Raw genomic sequence first — 23,793 nt, forward strand, 5'->3', positions numbered from 1 at the left:
CAGGATGAAATGGAGACATGCACAGCAAGGGCGGATGCTGCATCTATAACTGTCAAGCAGAGCTGCGCTCTTCTAGAACAAAAATTTGTCTTGCTTTACAAGCAGTTTACGCAGGTAGAGAACGAGAAGATGCGGCTTACTGCTGCTTTGGATAGGAGGGCGACGGAACTCGCCCAAGCGCAGGCTCTGACGCATAAGCTCGAACTCTCAGTCGTGAGCCTTTTGAAAGTCCTATATTTTAGCTTAGAAACACGAAATTGTAGCTTGAAACTAGAATTGTTTCTGGAAACCCTAATTTTATTGCTTAAAATATTTATTTAATCAATGATCAAAATATTTATTTAATCAATGATCAAAACTCTATTTCATACGTGATACCTAAAATATTCCCAACAAATGGCATTTAGCACTAAAAATACTACAAATATTTTATAGGTAAGACAAAAAAATCACCCTGAAGCATAGGGTAACACAAATAAAACAGCGAAGAAAAAAACAATGAAATTCGAAGAAATGGAATACCAATGTACTGCAACAGACCACTTTATAAATCGCAAGAGCTGCCCTTGATACCCCTGCCTCTGCAAATCGCACTGAAACTGCTACTACGTAATTTGAAATTTTGAAAGCATTTTACTAGTGTTTATTTACTTCTGATGTTAACATACTAAATGCTAACCTACCTCTATTGTCGGTGCTCCTTTGATGTTAACATAATAAATGCTAACCTACCTCTATTGTCAGTAGCCCTGTCATCATAATAGTAATAAATCAACTGCATTAATAATCCTGCCTTTTACCACCGACTTAGCCCTGTGTACAATGTTGATTTTTGTTCAATAATAATTTTCATAAAAGTGAATAAAACCCTAGCAAAATAGTGTCAGCCAATCATAAAATTAGCATATAATAATTTCACTTTCTTAATATAACTCCTTAAATTTGCATATGACAGGTGGTCACCAAGAAAAAAGAAATAAAGAGGGTGAAAAAAACATTAGTTCAGGGACTAATAAGACATTGCAATTCACACTAGACGTCCTACAAAATTTCCCATATTTGGAGTAGTTAGCGCTTCTTCCAGTGCCCTTGAGATAGGGCAGGGCTTTGTAATTGCAACATTAGAATATATCTAATTTTTTACCTCCATCCACGGAGGAGACCAGAAATAACAGCCTGAGCTGATTAACGAACACTAGAGCAAAATCATGAATTTACTTCAGACATGAGACCGAAGATAAATTCCGACTTGAACTGACCAAAAAACAAGACCCAAATCATGAATTATAACTTCGACAGATAATGAGACAAAGACTCGCAACATGAGTTACAACCAGGCCTGGACCTCTGTCTGTTATGTCTAAAAATATTTTTTATGGCAGTTTGGTTTGGTCATGTTAATGTCTTTCATTTTTTTTTTGTTAGTGTCAAAAATTACCTAGGACACGATCCCGGCCTCATCCCTTGTGATATCTTGGAGGCGTGCCCCTCAGACTTAATCTCTGGTGGGCTGAAAAACAAAATCCTATGAAATTTTTTGATGGTTTATTGATGAACTTAAGTATCATATTGACGATTTTGAAAAAATTTAACCTGTTCCAATAAACTAGTCATATACCCTCGATAGATCAAAATCCAAACCTTGTTACAACTTTGAGCAATTACTAGATACTTATTATTGGAACCAGTATAATTTTATTTCATGCAGACGCCAAAGGAAAAAAAAAGGTCCCAATTGAAGCCTACAAAACCAGTCTACTACAGTTGGTCCAGCTTTTTCCTCCGTTTGAAGGCCTCCGTGGGAAAGCTTTGCTCCTTGCTTTTTCGGAATTAAGGCCAACTGTGATAGTTTTGATTTGATTTGGGCCAGCTGCGTCAACAGACAAGTGAAGGGCAGGAGCCAATGAGGATCAGAGTAATGTTATCGTCTTGCATTTTCTGCAATGAGATAAGGACCGTTGATTGGAAAGTGCGCTGATATGCCTTGGGCGTCAAAATAAGTAAATAAATAAAAAGTTATAACTGAAACTATATTTTAATTAGATTTTTAAAGCCAATAAACTACCAATTGGTGCTGTGGTGTAGTCGGTTATCACGTCAGTCTTACACACTGAAGGTCCCCAGTTCGAACCTGGGCAGCACCATAATCTGATCGTTTTGATTTGGAGTGTTTTATAATTGAATAACTTATCTTTGTTGAGGGGTAGTAAATTATGCTCAACAATTTTGATTTCCATCGTTTATACCTCTATTCTTATAGTGAATAACTACAAATATACTCTAAACTTAATCAAACCACATTTAACAATATTCAAGATTCGAACCAAAAAATTCAACATTTGAACCCTGCACGAAATTCATAACAAATTGATTTAATCAAAAACTGCTTAAGCTCTCCATGCAATAGCGTTTGCATTTCATGTAAATAATGAATGTTAATGGCTAGCTATAACTTATGCTATTGTTCAAAATGCATCAATTTTTTTCTAGTTTCAGCTAGATAGCAATGAGAGACCACTTTTCAAATGCTGTCAAAGCAAAGATACACCGCTAGTCAGCTCCACAATATTTTTGGAAAGCCATATTTCTATAATAAAGGGGCCCCAACATGCTATTTGATGATGTATGGACACCATTTGATTGAGCTTGGAATTTTAATGATGCTATGATATATAAAAGATGGTAGGAAATATATGGAGCTAAACTTTTGCCTGCAATGCTTAACAAAACAATGCTTAAATATCTATATCTATATCCATTTAATTGTTAGAGAATAATGTTTCTTTTAACTGAAGAATAGCTTTGTTGTGAAAGTTTCATCAATGTATTGTATTTGTTAATCATAAGCCTTATGTACTTGTCCAGAGTTCCAATTGGTTATCAACTGTTATTAGTTTACTGTTGGATATAATAGCATTTTGTCATGTATTCCTAAATTTATAGAAAGGTTTTTGAGTTCATTGGTTCTATAAATATATATCTATAGCATCTTTGTCATTCTGTTCTACTCAATCAAATTCCGTCTTTCTTCTCTTGTAATAGTCTTTGCTTCAACATGTTAATAATAAAGTTTAATGTGGGTAAACATTTGATAGAAATGTTGAGATCATTGTTTTAATGTTGTGATAATTCTGTCGTATTTGTCATCTGCGTAGAAATTGTTGATTCTCATCCAAAAGTCATTAAAGTGAGCTGTAAGCTCTTAAAATTAAGTTACAGTCAATGTGGCATAGCAAGAGAGTGGAAAGAGGCATAGCAAGAGAGTGGAAAGAGCCTACCAGCCATGAGGGAGGAAATACCAAATGTAAAAATTTGTATTAGTTACTATATCCTAAGGTGAAAAGGAAGTTGCCAAAGATTCTTGGGAAGAAGTGTGTTATGATTGTATGCGGCTAAAGCTTGGAAGTGTAAGGGACTGTTAATTTTTCTCTTTCTAATGGTAAATATTATAAAGGAAATTCAAAGAATTATCAAATATAGTTGGGTTTGAAAAATAATAGTTGTTGATAGTGGTGATAATTTTCTTTTAAGTATTCAAAATTTTTAAGATAGGGAGGTTGGAGTAGAAAATAATTAAATTTTCAATAGTTTGAGATGTTCATGGGTGAAAAAACTCATATTTTATTGTTATTATGAAACATATATGTGAGGGTTGATGTCTATTAATTTATAGGACGATCCGGACATTGAAAGTTCAATAGCATACCTTTATAAGAATGCTAAGACATTTTTCATATACAAATAGTGTTTAATAAGAACTTGGATGATAGGTATCTCTATAGTTGAGAACACTTGAGTAAGTACTTCTTATTCAACTGTTTTTCAGAAAACAACTTCTACATAATATATTGTTTGCATGTACCATGTAGACACATGCTAGGAATTCATTTTAAGGTTCTATTATTCATCAAAGATGAGTGTAATATATTTTATAATTGAATTAAAATTTTACTATATTTATGTGATCAACATGATATGTCTTTTTCTCTTGATTTGTTATTAAACATACTTATTAACTGTCATAGTTATTAGTATATTTATAAGAAATTTGTAGAGTTCATTAGATCTATAAATATGTACACGAGTTAAAAAAATAAGATAACAAATTTACTATTATTTTTATATTTTGTCTATTTTATTACCTATAACAATTTATTAAATAAAATTTAACCATATTTAATATACTGCTCACAAACTAAAATTTAATCATACTAAAAAAATATTTTTTACTTATATATAACTTTAGATGCTAGAATTGGAATGAGAAAGTTTTTGTCCACTTACATGTAACCAAATGAAAAGAACTATATATATTTCTCTGAGTTTGATCTCATCTATTACACAAATCATACAACCATCTTCAAGTAATCAGAAGCCTTGATATCTAATATCCAATGAATAATTTAACTAATTCCCTGCACTACCAAACCAAAAAAATATTTCCTTTCCTTTCTTTTTATTATCATATTTTCATCTTCCTTTACTCATCCACATTTATCCTATCATATTTTCCCCCTCTATAAATTATCCAAGTTTTCCTCTCTGCATTTTAGCGCACATAAGATTTTCTTAAAAAAAGTTTTCCCTTGAATTTCATGTTCCTTCTGTGTTTTTGGTTAAAAACTAATTACGAGATTTAAAAAAATCGTCATTAGAGAGAGCAGCTCCACCTTATCGCATAGGAGAATCGTTAGGGTATTTGTGCTGTGTGTCATATGAGTCACTCGTATTCTTATTAAAATTGAAGCAGCAAATCCAAATTTTAACATAATAATAGTGTTTAGCCATGAAATTTCCCGATGAAGTCTCGTACAGTTTTCCCTGGCGTAGGAAGACGTTAATTAAGGTTTTTCCATGCATTTTAATCTACTCTCAGTTTATAAAGTAAACAAATATTTCATTGCAATAGGTTGTGAAACTGAACAACGAAATAAATGGATGTTATCATCAAAATTTATATGGATTTACCCTCACATAAATACATACAAAGAGTGCCAAAGGTATATAAGAAGCTTTTACCTGCGAGAAAGAAATGTTAATAAGGGTACCCATTGAGCATCTCAACAAGATATTCGGAATTTGTTTAAGATTTTATCCTTCACATAGAAATTAGGATATATACAAATGAAGCCAAAGGCTAGCATAAGAACTTAGATATTTTAATAAGGGTCCAAAGAAAACATGTAGGTATTCCTGCTTTACATATAGATTATCATGGATTTATACAGCTAGGCATATCTGAAGGTAATAAAGGAGAGAATTCTGGTGTTTCACATATGGATGCTATATCTTCGACAAGGACAAATTTCTATTATTTTGAATAAAACACAGATTTTGTATTCATGCATTGTTAGACAGATTCAGCAAAGCCCACTCTCATGTTCCCGAAGTCAAAAACTGTGTGATAAGCACCCATGAAAATGTCTCCAAGAATCCTGCAAAATAATAAGCAACTAAGAAGCTTTCCTATATAGAATGTGAAATGTAATAATGAAAACGTTACATGAATACCCAATGGAACATACCATATAGGACCCAGGGGAGGAGGAACATCAAAGGCCATAAAACCACTTATACACTGAGCTACAGGGCCTTCACCAACTTTAAGAACGTACTGCCAACCACAATGACATCTTAATCAATTATTACCTCATGTTGGCTTTATTCATCCATACAACTTTCAGTATATGAAATATCGTGCAGTTATCAAGATTATATACAATGTTTTGGGTCGCAGGACACAAGTACAAGCCAAGGTCCAGCACAAAAATGAAAAATCCCGAAGTAACATTGCAAAATGGCTTAACAGTAGCATTACTCAGAAAAGAGATACCAGTTACAAAATCACGCTAATACTCTGACATTAAAGTCTGGAAAAGATTTTGGCTTCAATGTTTTCACATAAGTATCCTGTATTCTTTGCTTGTAATTGATGTTGAGAAAGTGAAAACTTATAGAGACTATCCGTGAAAAGATCAACAGAAAATATTCCCTTGTCACTTGAGTTTATTTCTTTGAGCCTGTCACCAAAATTCCTACATTGATTTAGTTTCTATCTAAAGATGTTAAATTAATTTATCCAAGCCCTTGTTATGCTCTCGTCAGCTTCAAATGGAACCTAATCCTCAACTTTTCGGTACCAGCAACTTTGTAGTCTCTGCAAGTTGAAGACACATGCCAACCATTGTGGTGTGATTGAATTTTTCAAATGAGATCCAAGGTAGACACAACTTCCTCTTCAATGCTTAACAAAGTTACCTATCTGTTAATTAGAGATTTGAAACAACACAGAAGACTCTTCAATAAAGTTTCCACACTTGGATCACATTTCTAGCTTAATTCAAAGTTCTACCAGCCTTCCAGGTAATTGAGGTATAAGAGATCTAATGACTAGCCTCACTATTTCCTCATCCAACCACCTGAATGTGGCTAAATATTTGGATGTTATGAGTGCTTTGTTCACTCCTTTCCTCATACACTTTCGATCTTTGTTGATACTAATTGCAGTCCTAGAAGTACCACACACTTTGTAAGCTCTGTTATGCTTCTTTTAATTTCTTTAGCACCTTCGTCTTTATTTTGCACTGTAACATAATTTCTAAGTTACCAGTCCTCATACTCATTTAAGCTTGAGTTTGAGGATTTGGTTCACAGGTTTGGTCAGTAAAAATTTGGGCTTGGGCTCATTTCATTCTCATCCATAGAAAAGCCTTGAAAAATAATAAATATTTACATATTTTTAGCAGTAATTACACCCCACAAAGTATCTTTTATTGTATAAGAAAAAAAACTACCATATTAATAGTCAAACATTAGTCGAACTCGAATGTCTTCAACTCAAAATATAATAATGTCAACAAACAGATTGAAGCATCAAACAAGACTCTCATTACTGCGTTGTTCATGAATTAAGTCCATTACTATTATGCATGATGTGGTATTGAAAAGTAGACTTGAGCAAAAGTTTGGGTGTATCATACAACCTTAGAAATAGTGACTGAATCCTGCTGTTGTAGTTAATATATGGGAAAGAAACGTTTATGCCAATGGAGTTCCTTGTTTACTGGATTAGGAGCAGTGGAAGAAAATAAACTTGACACCTACAAGGCTTTGCATCCTCGATTGATGAATTCCAATGTTATTGATGGAAAATGAATTGTAACATGTTTGACCATTTGTGTTGAATGGAAATTGATTAAATTTTTCAGCATGGTAAGGACATAAAGAGAGCAATGATAAAACATTATACTTTGTTGCAGTGTACATATAAAGTGGACATGAAGGTAGTGAATTGAAGACACAATCTAGTAGTCCATGACTTGTTAATAAGTCAGTATTATTTGAAAATCAACCTATTGAACATTAGAAAATGGATTGTACACTCCAATAAACCTAATCGATATGTTACGATTTGTTAATGTTTTGTCTATAAATAAAGACAAGCAACAATAAACAAAATAAAGAACACTAAGACACCACAATTTATCTTGAGAAAACCCTCCAACTTGAGGGGAAAAACCTAGCCACACCAAAAATATCTCTTTTATGAACTAATCGAGGTCTAAGTACAATGCTTCTAACTGAATGCCATTCTTATCACACAAAGAAATCATATATATCTTGAGTTGAGAGACTCTTCATATCATAACCGAAAGACTCTTCAAAATTCTAGATGCAAGTTTCTTCATACGTCCAAATGCATGTCTCTTCGCATGTTATATGTCTTTTCATATTTCCAAACACATGTATATAAAAGAGCACCATGCAAGTAATTAGGATATCTCTTGCAACTACAAACATCAACACTTCCTCTTAGCAAAGGAGATACCATTTGTAGATTTCATGATATCTTGACCAACACAATGGCAACACTCATGTTTGAACAACAAAGCTTTATCACAGATTTTCTCAACATGATATAGTCATCTTAGCATAATATTCACCATAGCTGCTCCTAGAGGGTGAAGAAAGAAAAAACTAAGTTATGGAGTCTAACACAACTTCCACCATGCCCACTCGTAGAGGGTGGATCCCCCATACCTACTTGCAAAGGGTGGAATAAGGCCTTTCACCTTAAACTTCTCCCATAGAAGAATGCATCTACACCATGCATAATTGTAGAGGGTGGATCCACCATACCCACTCGCAAGTAGAATACGGGATTTCACCTTGAACTTCTCTCGTAGAGAACTCATTAACAAGGGATTTCACCTCAAACTTCTCTTGCAAAGAGCTCATTAAAAAGGGGTTTTATCTCGAACTTCTCTTGCAGAGAAAACTCATTAATAAGGGATTTCACCTCGAGCTTTGCCCCCACAAAGAAGAACTCATTAACAACATGTATAAGAATGGATGAGATTCTCTCCTAACTGAGACTCCCTCTCAGCAGGGGCAGTATTCTGAGTTCTCTAATTATCACAATAAGAGAGATGATTTCAAGTTTGACCAAACAAGGAGCTTTTGTATTCTCCCTCAACCATACAAGCTTCCTTTGCCACGCAAGCTCCCTCAAAATATCATTTTTTCCTCTTCAAATACACTAATTATAATAACAACCTCTATATGATCTTCTTCTTTAATGAAGATATGTGTCACCAATTTAGTCCCATTATTGTAGGCAACATCCCCATGTTCATTTCTACAGTCTATATGACTTTGCATGTAATCTCTCATCTTCTCGATCCATCCTACAACCAAGAGAGATTAACAATAATTCAAAGAATCGACCTATCATGAAGAGAGAGAGAGAGAGAGAGAGAGAGAGAGAGAGAGAGAGAGAGATAAGAGCATACACTACTCCCAATGATATAACAAAAAATCATGATCAATATTCAAAGGTATTATCATAGAATTATTATCTCTTTGTAGTCTAATCTTGCTCGAGAAGGATCTCAACATGCTTACAAATATGGATCAAAACACAATAATCTCTTTTAACAATATTGAACAATAAACGCAGACCAGCATTCATATGATGATTATAGCACTTGCTAAATTGGATGCAGCCATAACATAGAGATGCATGAAATAAAGAGAAAGTCATTGTGTAGTGGGTAAGATAGCAATAATGATCTAATAAGAAAGTTTGGTGCTAGAGTGAGCTCAATCAAGTGTATAATGCTTATCAACAGCTTTAGAAACAGCCCGCGTGTTGGGTGGGTATTTTGCAACCGACAAATTGTTCAAATTCAGTCACAAAATAGGTAGACCAACCACAACATATGAGGCAAAGTCTCTCCTACCTTAAAGGGAATGCTCCCCCTTCTCACCATTCCTTGGATCAACTCAAGGTAAGCAAAAAGTTGAGAGATTTTTGTAAGGGTTGTTACCAATATTCTTTCCTCTTTGCTTTTAGGAAATAATTCACTTACCTGCGAAGCAAGTAATTGGCAAGATTAAATCTCTAGAACTACACTTCTATCTAATAGCTGGAAACAATGATACTAATAAACCAACACTGACTCAAAAGCTGATTGAAAGCGTACCAGTTTGACTCTAAGTCCTATTTGTCTAATTTATAAGAAAAATCACTACCATTGGGGCGCAAAGACTTCCAAAAGTAGATGATTTCTATTCTAGAAATTATTTTTAATTTTAATCTATTCTATAAGAAAAACCTCTACCATTGGGGCACAAAGACTTCCAAAAGTAAGGAAATTCTAACTATTTTTCGTGATTTTGAGATCATAATGCAAGCTACAGTCAAAGCTTCTAGTCTATGTATCACCACAATCACTCCTAGTCAAAGTTTTTGCTCCGATTGCTTCTTAACTCACTATGCTCTATTAATGAATACACAATAATAACATGAATCAAAGACAATAGGCACAAATTATAATCAAAGCTTCCAATTTGTGCAATCACAATTGCTTGCAGCCAAGCTTCGAATCCGATTGCTTCTTTTATTCACTTTTCTTCCAAATTAGGATTACACAATCAAAGTTATGCTTGCACAAGTTTGGCAAAGCTTTCTTGCATACAACAAAAGATGCTTTTTACAATGAGGGGAGCACTTCCTGTATAGGAAAAAAAAGTGAGAAAAAGGGGGAAAAAGTGGGAGAAACTCAACCACTTTTACCTGGTCAAACTAGTTGAGAAGAATTATGTGATTACATGTCTGAAGGACATGTGATTCTAAATGAATCAATCTTGTGGACTATTAGCAAAGGCCTTGCAATTCATGATGATCGTAGGATCAGGGATTCTTGTGTTTTGCACCACTGCAATCGATTTGATAAGTTTCTAGTTGTCACTTGAAAACTTGATGTGATCAAGCTTTCTCTCATTCAAGTTGTCGTGCATTCTCCTTTGTAGATTGGCACATTCTGGAGTCTGACACTTTAAAAACCTTCTCAATGGTGTCCAGATGTTAAATTGGAACAACTTTTCATTAGAACCTTTAACTCTCTTTTTTTGAAGCAAAGTGCTTGGCGCATTCCCACACAAACTCGGTTCTAAGGTTGCCATTGGGAAATTGGAGACCACATGAATAAATGCTTCTTGAGGATCAAAGCATATCTTCTCAATGGGACATCTCTATTCTTTGAAGAAGTTCTGACATATCTTGAAGAGTGTCGTAATATGAAGATGAAAATATCTTCCATGAGATTGGATTCATGAAAATTTTAAGATTTGAGTTACAATGATGGATCCATGAAGGATAAGTGTTCGAAGTATTGATTAGCAATGTTACACGAGGACTTGCACCCCTCTCCCAAACCTCGGAGTACCCGTCCCTGAGATGTCCCCGCACCGAGTACTCACGTACCCAAATACCCCCACCTCCGCCATTCCGCAACCATGCTACCACTAGTATGAGGACTTGGATTTCTATTTGAGTTGTTTTTTGAATGTTACTATTAGGTATGTAATATGTTACTATGTTCAATGTTCAATGGTTCTAGTTCATGTTGCAATTTGGCTATGTTCTACTAAAGCATCATTTCATAACAAGCATTTCAAGTTCTATATGTATACTATACAACACTCCTCCCTGCCCCATCCTCCCCTTGCCACCGTCCCCTGGCCATCCCCCTTGATGGAACCCAAAAATTTTGGGCATTTTCTTGAGACGCATTTGTCTTTGGCTGCTACACCCTGATCCTACTTCAAGACCAAAGGCTAAAGAGATAATTCAGTCCAAATTCCTTAATGAAGTCCAGGAAGCCAAAGTGGGAGCACCTGAAGGCTTTACATAAGGCTATAAAGCTCTGTGAGCTTGGTTTAGTTAGTGGTGATCCAGTTGTGAATTCTTTAGGAAATAACCAAAAGTCTTATGTATATTCTGCAGGGGCTGGAAATTGTGTTGCATTCCTTGCAAACTTTGATGTGAAATCTGATGCAACAGTCACATTTAACGATGAACATTATAACATACCTACATGGTCTATCAATATTCTCTCTAATTGTAGGAGAGTGGTGTTCAATACTGCAAAGGTTGTTGTACAAAGATCTCAAGTGAATATGACGTCTGTTGGCAGATTTGCTTGGGAATCCTTTAAAGAAAATGTTGCCTCATATGAAGATTGCTCCATCACTTATATGGGTTTGCTAGAGCAGATAAATAGTACAAGGGACAATACTGATCATTTGTGGTACATGACAAGAGTGGGAATTGGTGATGAATGAGCCACTCCTAAAATATGGAGGCATATCAAATCTTTTCATTCAATCAGCAAGACATGCATTTCATATTTTTGCAAATGGCGAATATTTAGGAACCCAGTTTGGAATGAAGGCAAGCCGGAGGCTGAGGTATTCATCCTCTATAAAACTAAGAGCTGGGACAAACACAATTGCTCTCTTGAGTATGACAGTTGGTCTACCGTATATTGGACCTAGGTTGGAATCTCGAATTGCAGAACCCATTGGTCCAATCACTCTAAGTGGATTTAAGGAAGGAATGCGTATATTATCCAGACAAAAGTGGTCATATCAGCTCAGCTTCAAAGGTCAATCGAAGGAAATCCATACCACATCTGGGCATTCCTCTGTTCAATGGATGAAAGGAGCTATTGTTCCTCAGAGACAACCACTAACATGGTACAAGGCCATATTTGATGCACCAAATGGTCTAGAGCCAATGGGATTCGATTTGAGCACGATGGGAAAAGGTGAAGCTTGGATAAATGGACAAAGCATTGGATGATATTGGCATTCATTTCCTCCAAATGGTAAATGCTCAAATGGATGCGACTATCAAGAACCATTTCGTCCGACTAAGTGTACCACAGATTGTAGCTATTTTTCTCAGCAATGGTATCATATTCCTTGATCCTGGCTGCAACCAAGAGATAATCTTTTGCTACTTTTAGAGAAAACAGGAGGTGACGTGTTAAGAGTTTCTACCGCAAGAAGAGCTATAGACACTGTTTGTGTTCATGTGTCTAGATCACATCTTCAAAGGAACAAAGCAAAACCCTTTGAACATGATCATCTTAAGCTAGATAAATCTATACAGCCGCTGGAGTATTGTTTATCATTAATCTTTTGTTTATCAGTATCTTACGATAATTGATGTATGCCGCCTGGAATTCAAGACAAGCGTTCAAGGATGATATATGTTGTCGGAGGTAATTTTGATTTGTTGGAACCTGAATATTGCCATGGGTCATGTAGAGCATAGTGCTGGAACAAAAATGGAGACGATTTCCAACATCGAGAAATATATTTGAAGCAGTTTGCAAATTATAAAGTCCAAGTCATTTCAATAATAACAATGGTTAATTGTCCCGATATAATTAAAATAGCAATTTGTTCTCACACAGTTTACAACCATGAGCAATATTACAAGGAAGCAATGAGTTTAAAGGAGAATAAAGATCATGATCGGGTGATGATATGTGCAAAGAATCCCGATCAATCCATCGAATTCTCACACAGGAGAAGGATCACTTTCGGGCAGAGAGTTTGCCACCCTGAGTATTCGCATTAAAAAAGCAAAGTGTAGACATTGTGTTTCGTATTTGCATCAATCCTTACTTTTTCTTTGTTTTTGTTGTTGCAGGTTGGCAGGGTTTCGCGTGGATTAATGGACTCGAGGCATCTGCAAGAGTCGAAGATCATGTATAGCGGAGACAACACACACCTGGTGAACAAAGCAAATATTGTTGGACGGTGTTCAGCGATAACCATATAAATCCGCATTTTCTTTGTTCGATTATTTTAAAACCGTTGGGTTTTTATATTAATTAAATCTGTGTAAAGGAACAGCGGTTATAAGTTACCAAAAGGTGCAATGTTTGGGAAATCAAACTGACACCCTTTGGTCACTTATTTATATGTGATGAAAATCGAATAAGGGAAAAGAGATTTCTTGTAAAAAAAAATTTGCACACTTATTGGTATTGGCATCATTGAAGCTTTTTTCTCTCTCTAAAGGAGAAATTGGATATTTGAACAAAGCAAAGGAGAATTAGATTTTTTGAGCATTAATTCCAAGCATTGTAAGGATCGATATGTGTTGAATAGAGCATCAAAAGGCTGAGTGTCTTCAATACAGTTTGTTCAACAATAAAATCAGTAAGAAGTTCTATTTGTTTTAGAGTTGAATTATACATAGCTCGTCCTTTATGGTTTAGTTGTCCATTTGTTTATAATTTATTGATTCGATAAGTACATTAAATTATTCATTGCTATTTAGATTTGACCAATACAAATAGGGCAGGATATCATCTCTTTCCCATTATTTGTATCTATTGTGTCCACATGATGGTTAAAGCATAATAGACTAATTTGAATACGCTAAAGTGTGACAATTTGTGGCATCAAATTAATTGAATTATTAACAAAAATTATACCATCAATACCGTAAAGTTGTATGTAAGAAATGTATGTTTGACTCTACTGCCCAATTAGAATTCGGCACTGATCATAAACCTGCTCATAAATTTTGAATCCAATACTGGCATTTCTCTATCTTTTTTCTTTAAGGATTTAATTTCATTTAGTAATTCGTTTAACTTTTTCATTTCAGCAAAACGCAAATTTAATAAAGTAATCAAAGTTTGGAGATAAATAATTATTAATTCCAATCCAGAAAATTTCCTTGACACTTGCCAGTTGAGGAGTTTGTTTTTATGTTATAATCCACTATAAATCATCTTGGATCCGAGTTTTGTCATCCAAGATTTGGGTAAATAGGCCTTGGTCCAGTAGAACCAAAAGCGCAAAGGGTTTGAATCAATCCTGTCAAGTTGGCCAAAATCAGTTAGAAACCCAACATCGAGTAGGCAAGGCTCGTAGGTTTCTAACAAGCGATTTTGATAACCAACAGATTGGTGACTCTACTAGGGAGAGTTGCAAAATAAACCCTAAGAATTTGTGCTTTCAAGATTAGTAAGAGTTAGGTTCTATTTAAATTTGTTGAAGCATTTTGATATATTTAAAATTCCAAAATTGATAAGTTTTTACATTGCATTTTAATTTCCTTAAAGATTTCAATTTCTCAGAGTTATTTTATAAATCTTAAACTGCTTTATATAGATTGGATCTTGTAGAAGCATTGTATGTTTTTCTTTAAGTTTTTTCTACAGATTCAATCTTTGGTGAGATATATTCTGCTGGAAGGAAGAACTCAGAGTCTTGAAGACTATTCATTTCCTCTATTTGGAGGCGGCGACTCTATTGTATTTTGATTGGTATTTTAATAGAAGGAGTGCCCGGATCATTAGTGACTCTACTGAGGGAGTGGACTTGGAAAGAAATGGTAGATGGTCTTTCAAATGTATCGATCATTTGAAAGAAATCCTTTTGTTCCAAATGACATCAGGCCATTGGATTTTAGTAAGTTTGACTATGAACCTAGCAAGTTATCTCCAAAGCTTTCACAATTGGTACCAAAGTTCCATGGAGAATGGGACAAATTGGCAATTCAACATTTGGATGCATTCTATCCATTTGTAGAAGATTATGAGATCTATTTCGAAGATCAGGTAATGAAATTGTTTGCCAGGACTTTAAAGGATAATGCAAGACAGGCATATGAATTATTACCCACACAATGCATCTCATCCTGGAAACAATTCGAACAATGGTCCCTTTGTGAATTTCATGATATAAGCCATGAAGAAGAGATGTGTTATGAACAATATGATGATCAAAGCTGCAACATGAAAGAGGATCCTGAGATGTCTCCACTTGATGCCTTCTTCAATTTAGAAAGATATGAAGGCGAAACTTCAGCACATTTGTTTTTGAGGGTGATGAACGCTTAAACTTCAGCACATTTGTTTTTGAGGGTGATGATCAAAGCTGCAACATGAAAGAGGATCCTGATATGTCTCCACTTGATGCCTTTTTCAATTTAGAAAGATATGAAGGCGAAACTTCAGCACATTTGTTTTTGAGGGTGATGAACGCTTACCATGAGATTCCATCAAACATAAAACCTCCTTACATGGAATTTTTGAATAAAATTGTCAAGTTGGGAATCTCACCAAAGGACCCTAATGTAAAACTTCTTCTTCAGATATGGGATCAAGCTATTAAAGATGAAGCAAAAGATACTAAAGTAAAACAAGAAAATAATGAAGTTTTAGATTAAAAAATAGAAGAAATTCAAGAAAAATCTGATCATGAAGAAGACTCTTTTAGTGTGGATGAGATTTCAACGTTGCTAGACATGGAATATCAAAAGTATGTTGAAAAGGGTGGTAAAATTTTTATTCCCATACACAAGGAGAAACAAATAGATGTGTTGTATGAAAGTTTCAATGAACAAGAAAGTTCAGCCATCTTTACAAATGCATATCACTTTCATGAGGAGGAAACCAATGAACCAGAAGGGGTATATAGCTCTCAAAAGGATGACATATTTGTTGAAGATAAGTATTGTGGTCTAAGTATAGAAACAAATATGTTTGGATACAATTTCAAAGAATTTTCAGATTCCATTTATGATGAACTGGCAGAAGAGAATGAAGAATATAGCCCTTATACATTTCTAGATTTTGAGGACAGTGTGAACATACATGAAGAAGAAGAAAATACATCTAGTAAGGATTACACAATCATTTCAAACACCTTATGCAGTGAAACAATAGAAAATTTGGACATAATATTTTGTGAAAGTGAAGTAGGACAGCATGAGAAAATATCGGATGAAGGATATCATGGAAATATATTTGAGCATTCTATATTTTTGAGTCCACTGTTGGAAGAACAAATATCTCAGCACTATGATGAAAATAAGAAAGATATCATGCTTAATGATAATTGTGAAGTCCATAAGATGTGTAGTATGTATTCACAAGGCGGGAATCTTTTTAGTTCATCCTATGAGCCAAAATCATATCAGATATATGAGGATGATGTGGAGTCAAACAAGTGCAATGAAGAGAGTGTGTTGAGCTTGAAGCATAGTTCTGAAACTTTTTGGGGGGCCGGGGGCCAACCAATTTCACCTTGCATCATGCTAAGCATGGATTCTTGGTCTGCTCCTCCAGAGATAGCTGGAATCTCACTATGCTCACAAGGAGCATACGTCCCCAGAAAGAGCCATTGATGGAACTCCAAATTTTGGCAAATTTAGAGTCCCAAAACATCATTAATGAAGGGAAGACGGCACTAGAGATTGAGGAGTTGACTATCAACTGAAACCTTTGAGTATTACTCCTGTTTCTCTTGTAAGTCCGAGAGGTGGAGCCATGCAGCAGTCAGGCTATATTCCTTCTGTCATATTTGAAGAAACCAGATCAAAAGCTAATTTTAGATGCCTCAGTTTCCTAATGGTTGTCAAAGTTGATAGATATCTATGGCAGAAAGCAATATGTGTCTGGATGGTGATTTAGAAAATCATTTATCTTCAAGAACTATTATAGGTGATGGTGTGATTTACAGCAGCGATGACAAAGAAATTAATTTCAGTTTGAACAAACAAGGCTCCAGCCATAATATGTCTGTAGGAGACATGTCTAATAATGTGAACTTACAAGCTCACCTGCTTTACTGAGGAGGCTCGTGGTGCTACTCTTCATTTTCAGATCATAAACCTTTCAAAACAGATATATTTTTGGATTGGTTGTAATTCAGCAAAACTGGATCATTTATATGCAGAAATATTGCAAGGAATGCACTACAATGTGAAAACTGAGCCACACACAGAAACTGACAACAAAAGTAACAGGTAGTTCAGAACATTGTTTCTTTGTAGATTTATATGCAGTTATTGAAGTTAGGTGGCAGTATTTGAAGCATGCAGCCTCATACGAAGTAATTATATTTGTGTGCTCTGAGTTTGTCTATTTATCATTTGTACTTTGCATCCAATTTCATCCAGTTTGTCGTTGCTGTGCCTTTTTTCTATTAGGCCTGCAGCTTGTCGCTTAAGTGGCTGCAGTTGAAGAGATATAGCTATCAAATTGTAGAGGCAAAGGTAGTTAGCATAATTATTAATTTCCTGCATCACTATATACATTTATTCATGTAACTGTTCAATTATTCCACAGCTATACATGTAATTTCTCCTGTATATATTGCTTCACATCTAATTATATCATCATCGAGACGGCCTCATATGGTATCGGAGCAGCAATAATATGGTTGTGCATTTTGAATGGAAGATTCATAACCACAATGAGTTAGAGCAGGCAATGTGAGAAGTCTTTATTTTGCACAAAGAAGAGGATAGAAATTTATGTTTAAGCATTTCTAGAATGTTATTTACTGACAAGGGATGGGATGTGTAGGCTTTGAAGCTTGTACTGCATGAAGGTATGATGTTTGCCAAGCTATGCATGGATTCCATGGTTGGAAGGTGAAAGATGACAATCTTGAGACTGAAGGAGAATACATCAAAGTGGAATGTGAAGGGATATTCTTCAGCTATCTATGCAAAAGGAAATACAATTAAGGGTACTATGCACGAGACCCAATTGGCAGTTACAAGAGTCCCAATTGGTGGAGGAAGAATTTTTCAGATGAGCTCAACACTATTGTATTTATCTCCCATCCACAATATCGGAGATTTTAACTCCCAGTCTTTACAGGGCCTCTTTGGGTAGGAAAATTATATTATCTATTGTGAATATTTTCCCCTAGTAAATCATTTTTGATGCTAGTTTGTATTTTGTTGCAAGTCTGAAGGATGTGCGGGAGAGAGGAGTAGAAATAAAGTGGTTGGAAAAACCAGTCGGTTCTGTGTGCACACCAAAGGAGGTTCAAATACTCAACGCTGATGGATACACACCCGAGTGGATGGAAGCAGAGGCGTTTGAATGGAAGAGGGAGGTGTTTTCATTGCTTCAGCAAAAAGGCCCAATTCCATTGATAAAGCTTTGCGTCGTCCAGGATGCAATAAAACGATTGCTGAAACGTAAATGTTGTATAGAGCACCACAGGAGGAGCCCTCACAAGTATGGAGCCGATGATTTTGAATACATGCAAGAGGCATTCACAGTAGCTGAAAGATGTTAATGATTAATGTTGAAGCATCATTGTGGAAGTAGAGAGAACGCAGAAGGATCAGTCCAGACAAGAAAGCTCGCTGGAGGCAGAGTATGAAGTTCAAAGGTGAAGCCGTCGTGGATATGGAGAAGAGGATTCTTGCATATGGTGCAAATTATTCAAAACATTTAGGTCACCGCCTGGGAAAATTATACAGAAAGTTATAAATCGCCCAACATAATATGTAATGTCCCTGCTCAAATCTGATTGAAAACTTCTAATTGAAGGCTCAAGAAATTTTGTCAAACACTTTGCATATAAGGGTCATATGACTGATATAACTTTCCAATTTGCTAAAATGACTCTTTTCTTCGATTTGCATCAATAAGAATACTTGCAAGAAGACTCCAGATTGTCTAAACAATGACCTAACATGAATGTGCAACTAATTTTGGCAATATTCAATGCATACATATGATCTAAGCATGAGAAATGAACACCTACAGCCAACTGGCATTTTTACAAACAGTTGGTATGCAAGCTAACTAGCTGATAATAAATGATAATGAATTGCTCAAATGACATCAGCAACTATTATCTCCTTAATTGCAATGAAATTTCTAATACAATGCTCATGAAATACGGCCAAGACTCTTGGCATTTACACGGATTACAAAATATGATAATGTTGGTATAATGCACACCTACAGTTGAAACTTATAACACCTAAAATGCAATGCTAACATGAATGATAAACAAAGGAACCTGATTGTAGATGGCTGTAATAATTTTCACCAATGCTGCCTTTCTGCTTTGCTTTTTGGATCTGCTTTTTCATTTTGCTTTTTCGGATCTGCTTTTTTGGATTGCTTTTTCGGACTGCTTTTTCGGATTGTTTTTTCAGACTGCTTTTTTGGATTGCTTTTTCGGACTGCTTTTTGTACTCAAATATTTTTTCTCAATGTAGCACAAATAGAAGACTGAAGTATCTTCCTCCCAGCTGCAATAATTCAAGTGATATTTCACACCCTCAAAATTGCTATCAATAAGAAGTTTTCGTTTCCTATGACAAAGAAGTAATCTGCAGAAACCCTAGGCTCCACAAAGTGAAACAACAACAACATCAAGTCTGCCTGCTTGAAAATGAAGCCCAGGATGCCTATTTATTCTTTTTCTCCACTTTCTCCAGAAACTTCTAGAACATTATTTTATTTACTAAGTGACTTTATAAAATATTTTATAATTCAAGTCACTTTATTAAATTAATTAAATATAAAGTTACCTTTTAATATTTGTTTATTTGATAACTTTATAAATAATTAACTTAATACTACTTATTTATTTAATTAAAATAATTAATTAGTCATCCTCATAAAATATTCATTATTTTGGACAACTTAATTAATTAAATTAATTAAATCAAATTACCTCCAAAAAGGGGACATGACATAATAAAATCCGATTATATTAAAGTCCTAGCAATAGTTAGTCATTAGTTTTGAAAGGGTATGTCATTAAAATATGATTTTTCATAAAGACACAACTATTCAGGTCGTGACTCTTCACCTATTATAAGTAGGAGATGTAAGATCAAATTCAAGGGAGAAATAGATACACATATTCATATTGATATACATTTTCTAATTTTTATACACTATTCATGCTCATTTGATATATTATGTTCTTTTATTAGCGGAGAAATAAATTTTTGAACTAAGCCCGTGGATTTGAGTTATTAAGTAAATTTTATGCGGTTCGGATAAATTTGCAGTAGATGGATCATCCGTAAGGAGTGTCTCTACGTGTAATTTTTATTTCCGGCACAATCTATAAGTGTCTTTATTCTTATTTGCATTGGAGTTTAAATTATTATTAAGTTGTGTCCTTTGTAAATGTTTTTTATTTATTTTCTATAAATATTTTAATATTCAGATAAGTGGATTGGATCATTATTGCATTTTAAATTTGATAAACATAGATATTGTGATATATTTTATTGTTTCCGTATTTATGTCTAATTTGTCTCCGCAGGAGTTAAAGTGCAATTTTAGACTAGTTTAAATTGCGTTTATATAATTGATCCATCGCGTCAGAATTATTAAAATTGTTTATAGTTTAATATATTAAACTTTATAAAGTTGTACATCTCAACTAATAATATTGACTTTGATTGCCCATTTAATTAAGTACTGGTCTTTTATTCTTGATTCATAATCCATATGCTGGCAACTGTTTCATTTCTTTCCATTGAAGAATTAATATATTCTTTTGTTGCAATCATCTGTAATAATCACTTTTATTTAAAAAAACATTCATACAATTATTTACTTTTATTCTTAATCTGTAATTTGCAATCTTAAAGCTTTCTATAATTCTTGCCGTTTTGAAAGCTTTCATCGCATTCACGTTTTAATTGATCTGTTTTAAGCCTCTTGGATCTAAGTGTTTCGTCTAGGATCAGGTACACCTGCCTCAGTCTTGCAGAGCCGAAAGCGCAGGGGATTTAGATCGCATCAATCCCGTCAAGTTGGCCTTATCTAGTTGGATATCCCAGAATCGAGTAGGCAAGGCTCGTAGGATTCCAATCTGCGGTTTTGGGCACCAAAACCCCCACCGTCCCGAAATTGAGGCACATTTTTCCCCTGTCCTGGAAAATCGTTCCAACATCCCGCTGTCCTGACGTACTGCAGTTTTGGAGTAACATTGTTGATTAGATACTTATGGGACACATGTCATGACTGGAAATGATACGAAAAGCACATGTATTTGGATAAGAGGGACCAAAATGGGACTTAGGAGGATGGACTGCATGTGGGCAAAGATGAGCTTTTGGGGGTATGGCCAAGAATGCAAGTTGGGATGCATATGGATGTGTGCAAATGGTGACTTTGGTGTTTAAAAGTGTGATCTTTTATCAAAATCAGGTTTTGTAGAGGTAATTATATGTGGTAATTACTTGAGGTACACATGTAATCAGGTTCGGAGGATGTAATTGCATGTGTTGGAAAACGGATGGAATACATTGACATAGAAAGATGAAAGGTGAAAGGATGTGGATGCACTTGCATTCTTGGATAGGATGCTTCAACTTTCTTCCCAAAAAGAAAACCAAAACAAGCAAGCAATACAAAAACATACCTCTTGCTTTGACTCAAACTTTGACAAACTTCAAAATGTCATTCTAGATGCAATTTCATTTTTGGAATTTGGAGGATTTTTTTTAATCTTGTAATCTTTTGTTAACTAATAGAGGTCCAAGTATAATGCTTCTAGCTAAATGCCATCCTTATCACACAAAGCAATCATATATATCTTGAATTGAGAGACTCTTCATATCATAACCTGAATTCTCTACAAATTTCCAGATGCAAGTCTCTTCATATGTTCAAATGCATGCCTCTTCGCATGTTACATGTCTTTTCATATTTCCAAACACATGTATATGAAAAAGCACCATGCAAGTAATTAGGATATCTCCTGCAGCTAGAAACATCAACACTCCCTCTTAGCAAAGAAATACCATTTGAGGATGTCATGATATCTTGACCAGCACAATGGCAACACCCATGTGTGAACAATAAAGCTTTATCACAGTTTTTCTCAACATGATATAGTCATCTCAACATGTTATTTACCATAGCTGCTCCTAGAGGGCGAAGAAACAAAAAACTAAGTCATGGAGTCTTACACGACTTCCACCATGCCTACTTGCAAAGCGTGGATCCACCATTTCTACTCATAGGTGGACCTCAAACTTCTTTCGCAGAGAACTCATTAACAATGGATTTCACCTCAAACTTCTCTTGTAGAGTACTCATTAAAAAGGGATTTCATCGTGAACTTCTCTTGCAGAGACAACTCATTAATAAGGGATTTCACCTTGAACTTTTCTCACAAAGAACTCATTAACAAGGGATTTCACCTCAAGCTTTGCCCCCACAAAGAAGAACTCGTTAACAACATGTATAAGAATGGATGAGATTCTCTCCTAATTGAGACTCCCTCTCAGTAGGGGCAGCATTCTCAATGCTTTGATTATCACAATAAGAGAGATGATTTCAAGTTTGAACAAACAAGTAGCTTTTGTACTCTCCCTCTACCACACAAGCTCCCTCTACCACACAAGCTCCCCCAGAATATCATTTCTTCCACTTCAAAAAAACTAATTATAATAACAACCTCTATGTGATCTTCCTCTTTAATAAAGATATGTGTCACTAATTTAGTCTATTTATTGCAGGCAACATCCCCATGTTCATTTCTATAATCTATATGAATTTGCATGTAATCTCTCATCTTCTCAATCCATCCTACAACCAAGAGAGATTAATAATAAATTAATAATAATTCAAAGAATCAACCTATCATGAAGAGAGAGCTGAGAGCATACACTATTCCCAATGATATAACAAAAAATCATGATCAATATTCAAAGGTATTATCATAGAATTATTATCTCTTTGTAGTCTAATCTTCCTCAAGAAGGATCTCAACATGCACAGAAACATGGATCAAAACACTATAATCTCTTTTAACAATACTGAACAATAAATGCAGGCCAGCATTCATATGATGATTATAGTACTTGCTAAATTGAATGCAGCCATAACATAGAGATGCATGAAATAAAGAGAAAGTCATTATGTAGTGGGTAAAATAGCAATAATGATCTAATAGGAAAGTTTGGTGCTAGAGTCAACCCAATCAAGTGTACAATGTTTATCAACGACTTTAGAAACATACCACATGTTGGGTGGGTATTTTGCAACCGACAGATTGTTCAAATTCAATCGCAAAATAGGTAGACCAGCCACAGCATATGAGACAAAGTCTCTCCTACCTTAAAAGGAAAGCTCCCCCTTCTCACTGTTCCTTAGATCAACTCAAGGTAAGCAAGAAGTTGAGAGATTTTTGTAAAGGGTGTTACCAATATTCTTTCCTCTTCGCTTTCAGGAAAGAATCCACTTAAAAGCGGAACGAGTAATGGGCAGGATTAAATCTCTAAACTACACTTCTATCTAATAGCTGGAAACGATGATACCAATAAACCAACACAAACTCAAAGGCTGATTGAAAGCATACCAGTTTGACTCTAAGTCTTGTTTGTCTAATTTATAAGAAAATCACTACCATTGGGGTGCAAAGATTTCCAGAAGTAGATGATTTCTATTCTATAACTTATTTTTAGTTTTAATCTATTCTGTAAGGAAAACCTCTACTATTGAGGCACAAAGACTTCCAAACGTAGGGGAATTACAATTATTCTTTCGTGAATTTGAGATAATAATACAAGTTACAGTCAAAGCTTCTAGTGTATGTATCACGAGAACCGCTCCCAATCAAAGTTTCGTCTTTGATTGCTTCTTAACTCACTATGCACTTTTATTGAAAACACAATAATAATATGAA

At 34.9% G+C, this 23,793-nt stretch overlaps 1 protein-coding gene and 1 non-coding gene across 2 annotated transcripts in view; one reads left to right on the top strand and one right to left on the bottom strand.

The window, feature by feature from the left end:
• The first annotated feature begins 2,070 nt into the window (after positions 1-2,070).
• Positions 2,071-2,144, top strand: TRNAV-UAC (transfer RNA valine (anticodon UAC)). Its single transcript has one exon. It is a non-coding gene; the product is annotated as a tRNA-Val (tRNA).
• Positions 2,145-4,941: 2,797 nt separating this feature from the next.
• The window catches only part of LOC149570132 (aspartic proteinase A1-like), a 49,700-nt gene continuing 30,848 nt past the window's right edge, over positions 4,942-23,793 (bottom strand). The window contains exons 12-13 of the mRNA XM_089822797.1: positions 5,526-5,614; positions 4,942-5,435 (exon numbers count right to left, since the gene is read on the bottom strand). Coding sequence (XP_089678923.1) covers positions 5,351-5,435; positions 5,526-5,614 — 174 coding nt within the window. The 3' untranslated portion in view covers positions 4,942-5,350. The remainder of the gene's footprint in view (positions 5,436-5,525; positions 5,615-23,793) is intronic.

The sequence above is a fragment of the Cupressus sempervirens genome, chromosome 3, assembly GCF_028749045.1.
Source record: "Cupressus sempervirens isolate cs-2001-9-10 chromosome 3, ASM2874904v1, whole genome shotgun sequence".
Classification (NCBI taxonomy): Eukaryota; Viridiplantae; Streptophyta; class Pinopsida; order Cupressales; family Cupressaceae; genus Cupressus; species Cupressus sempervirens.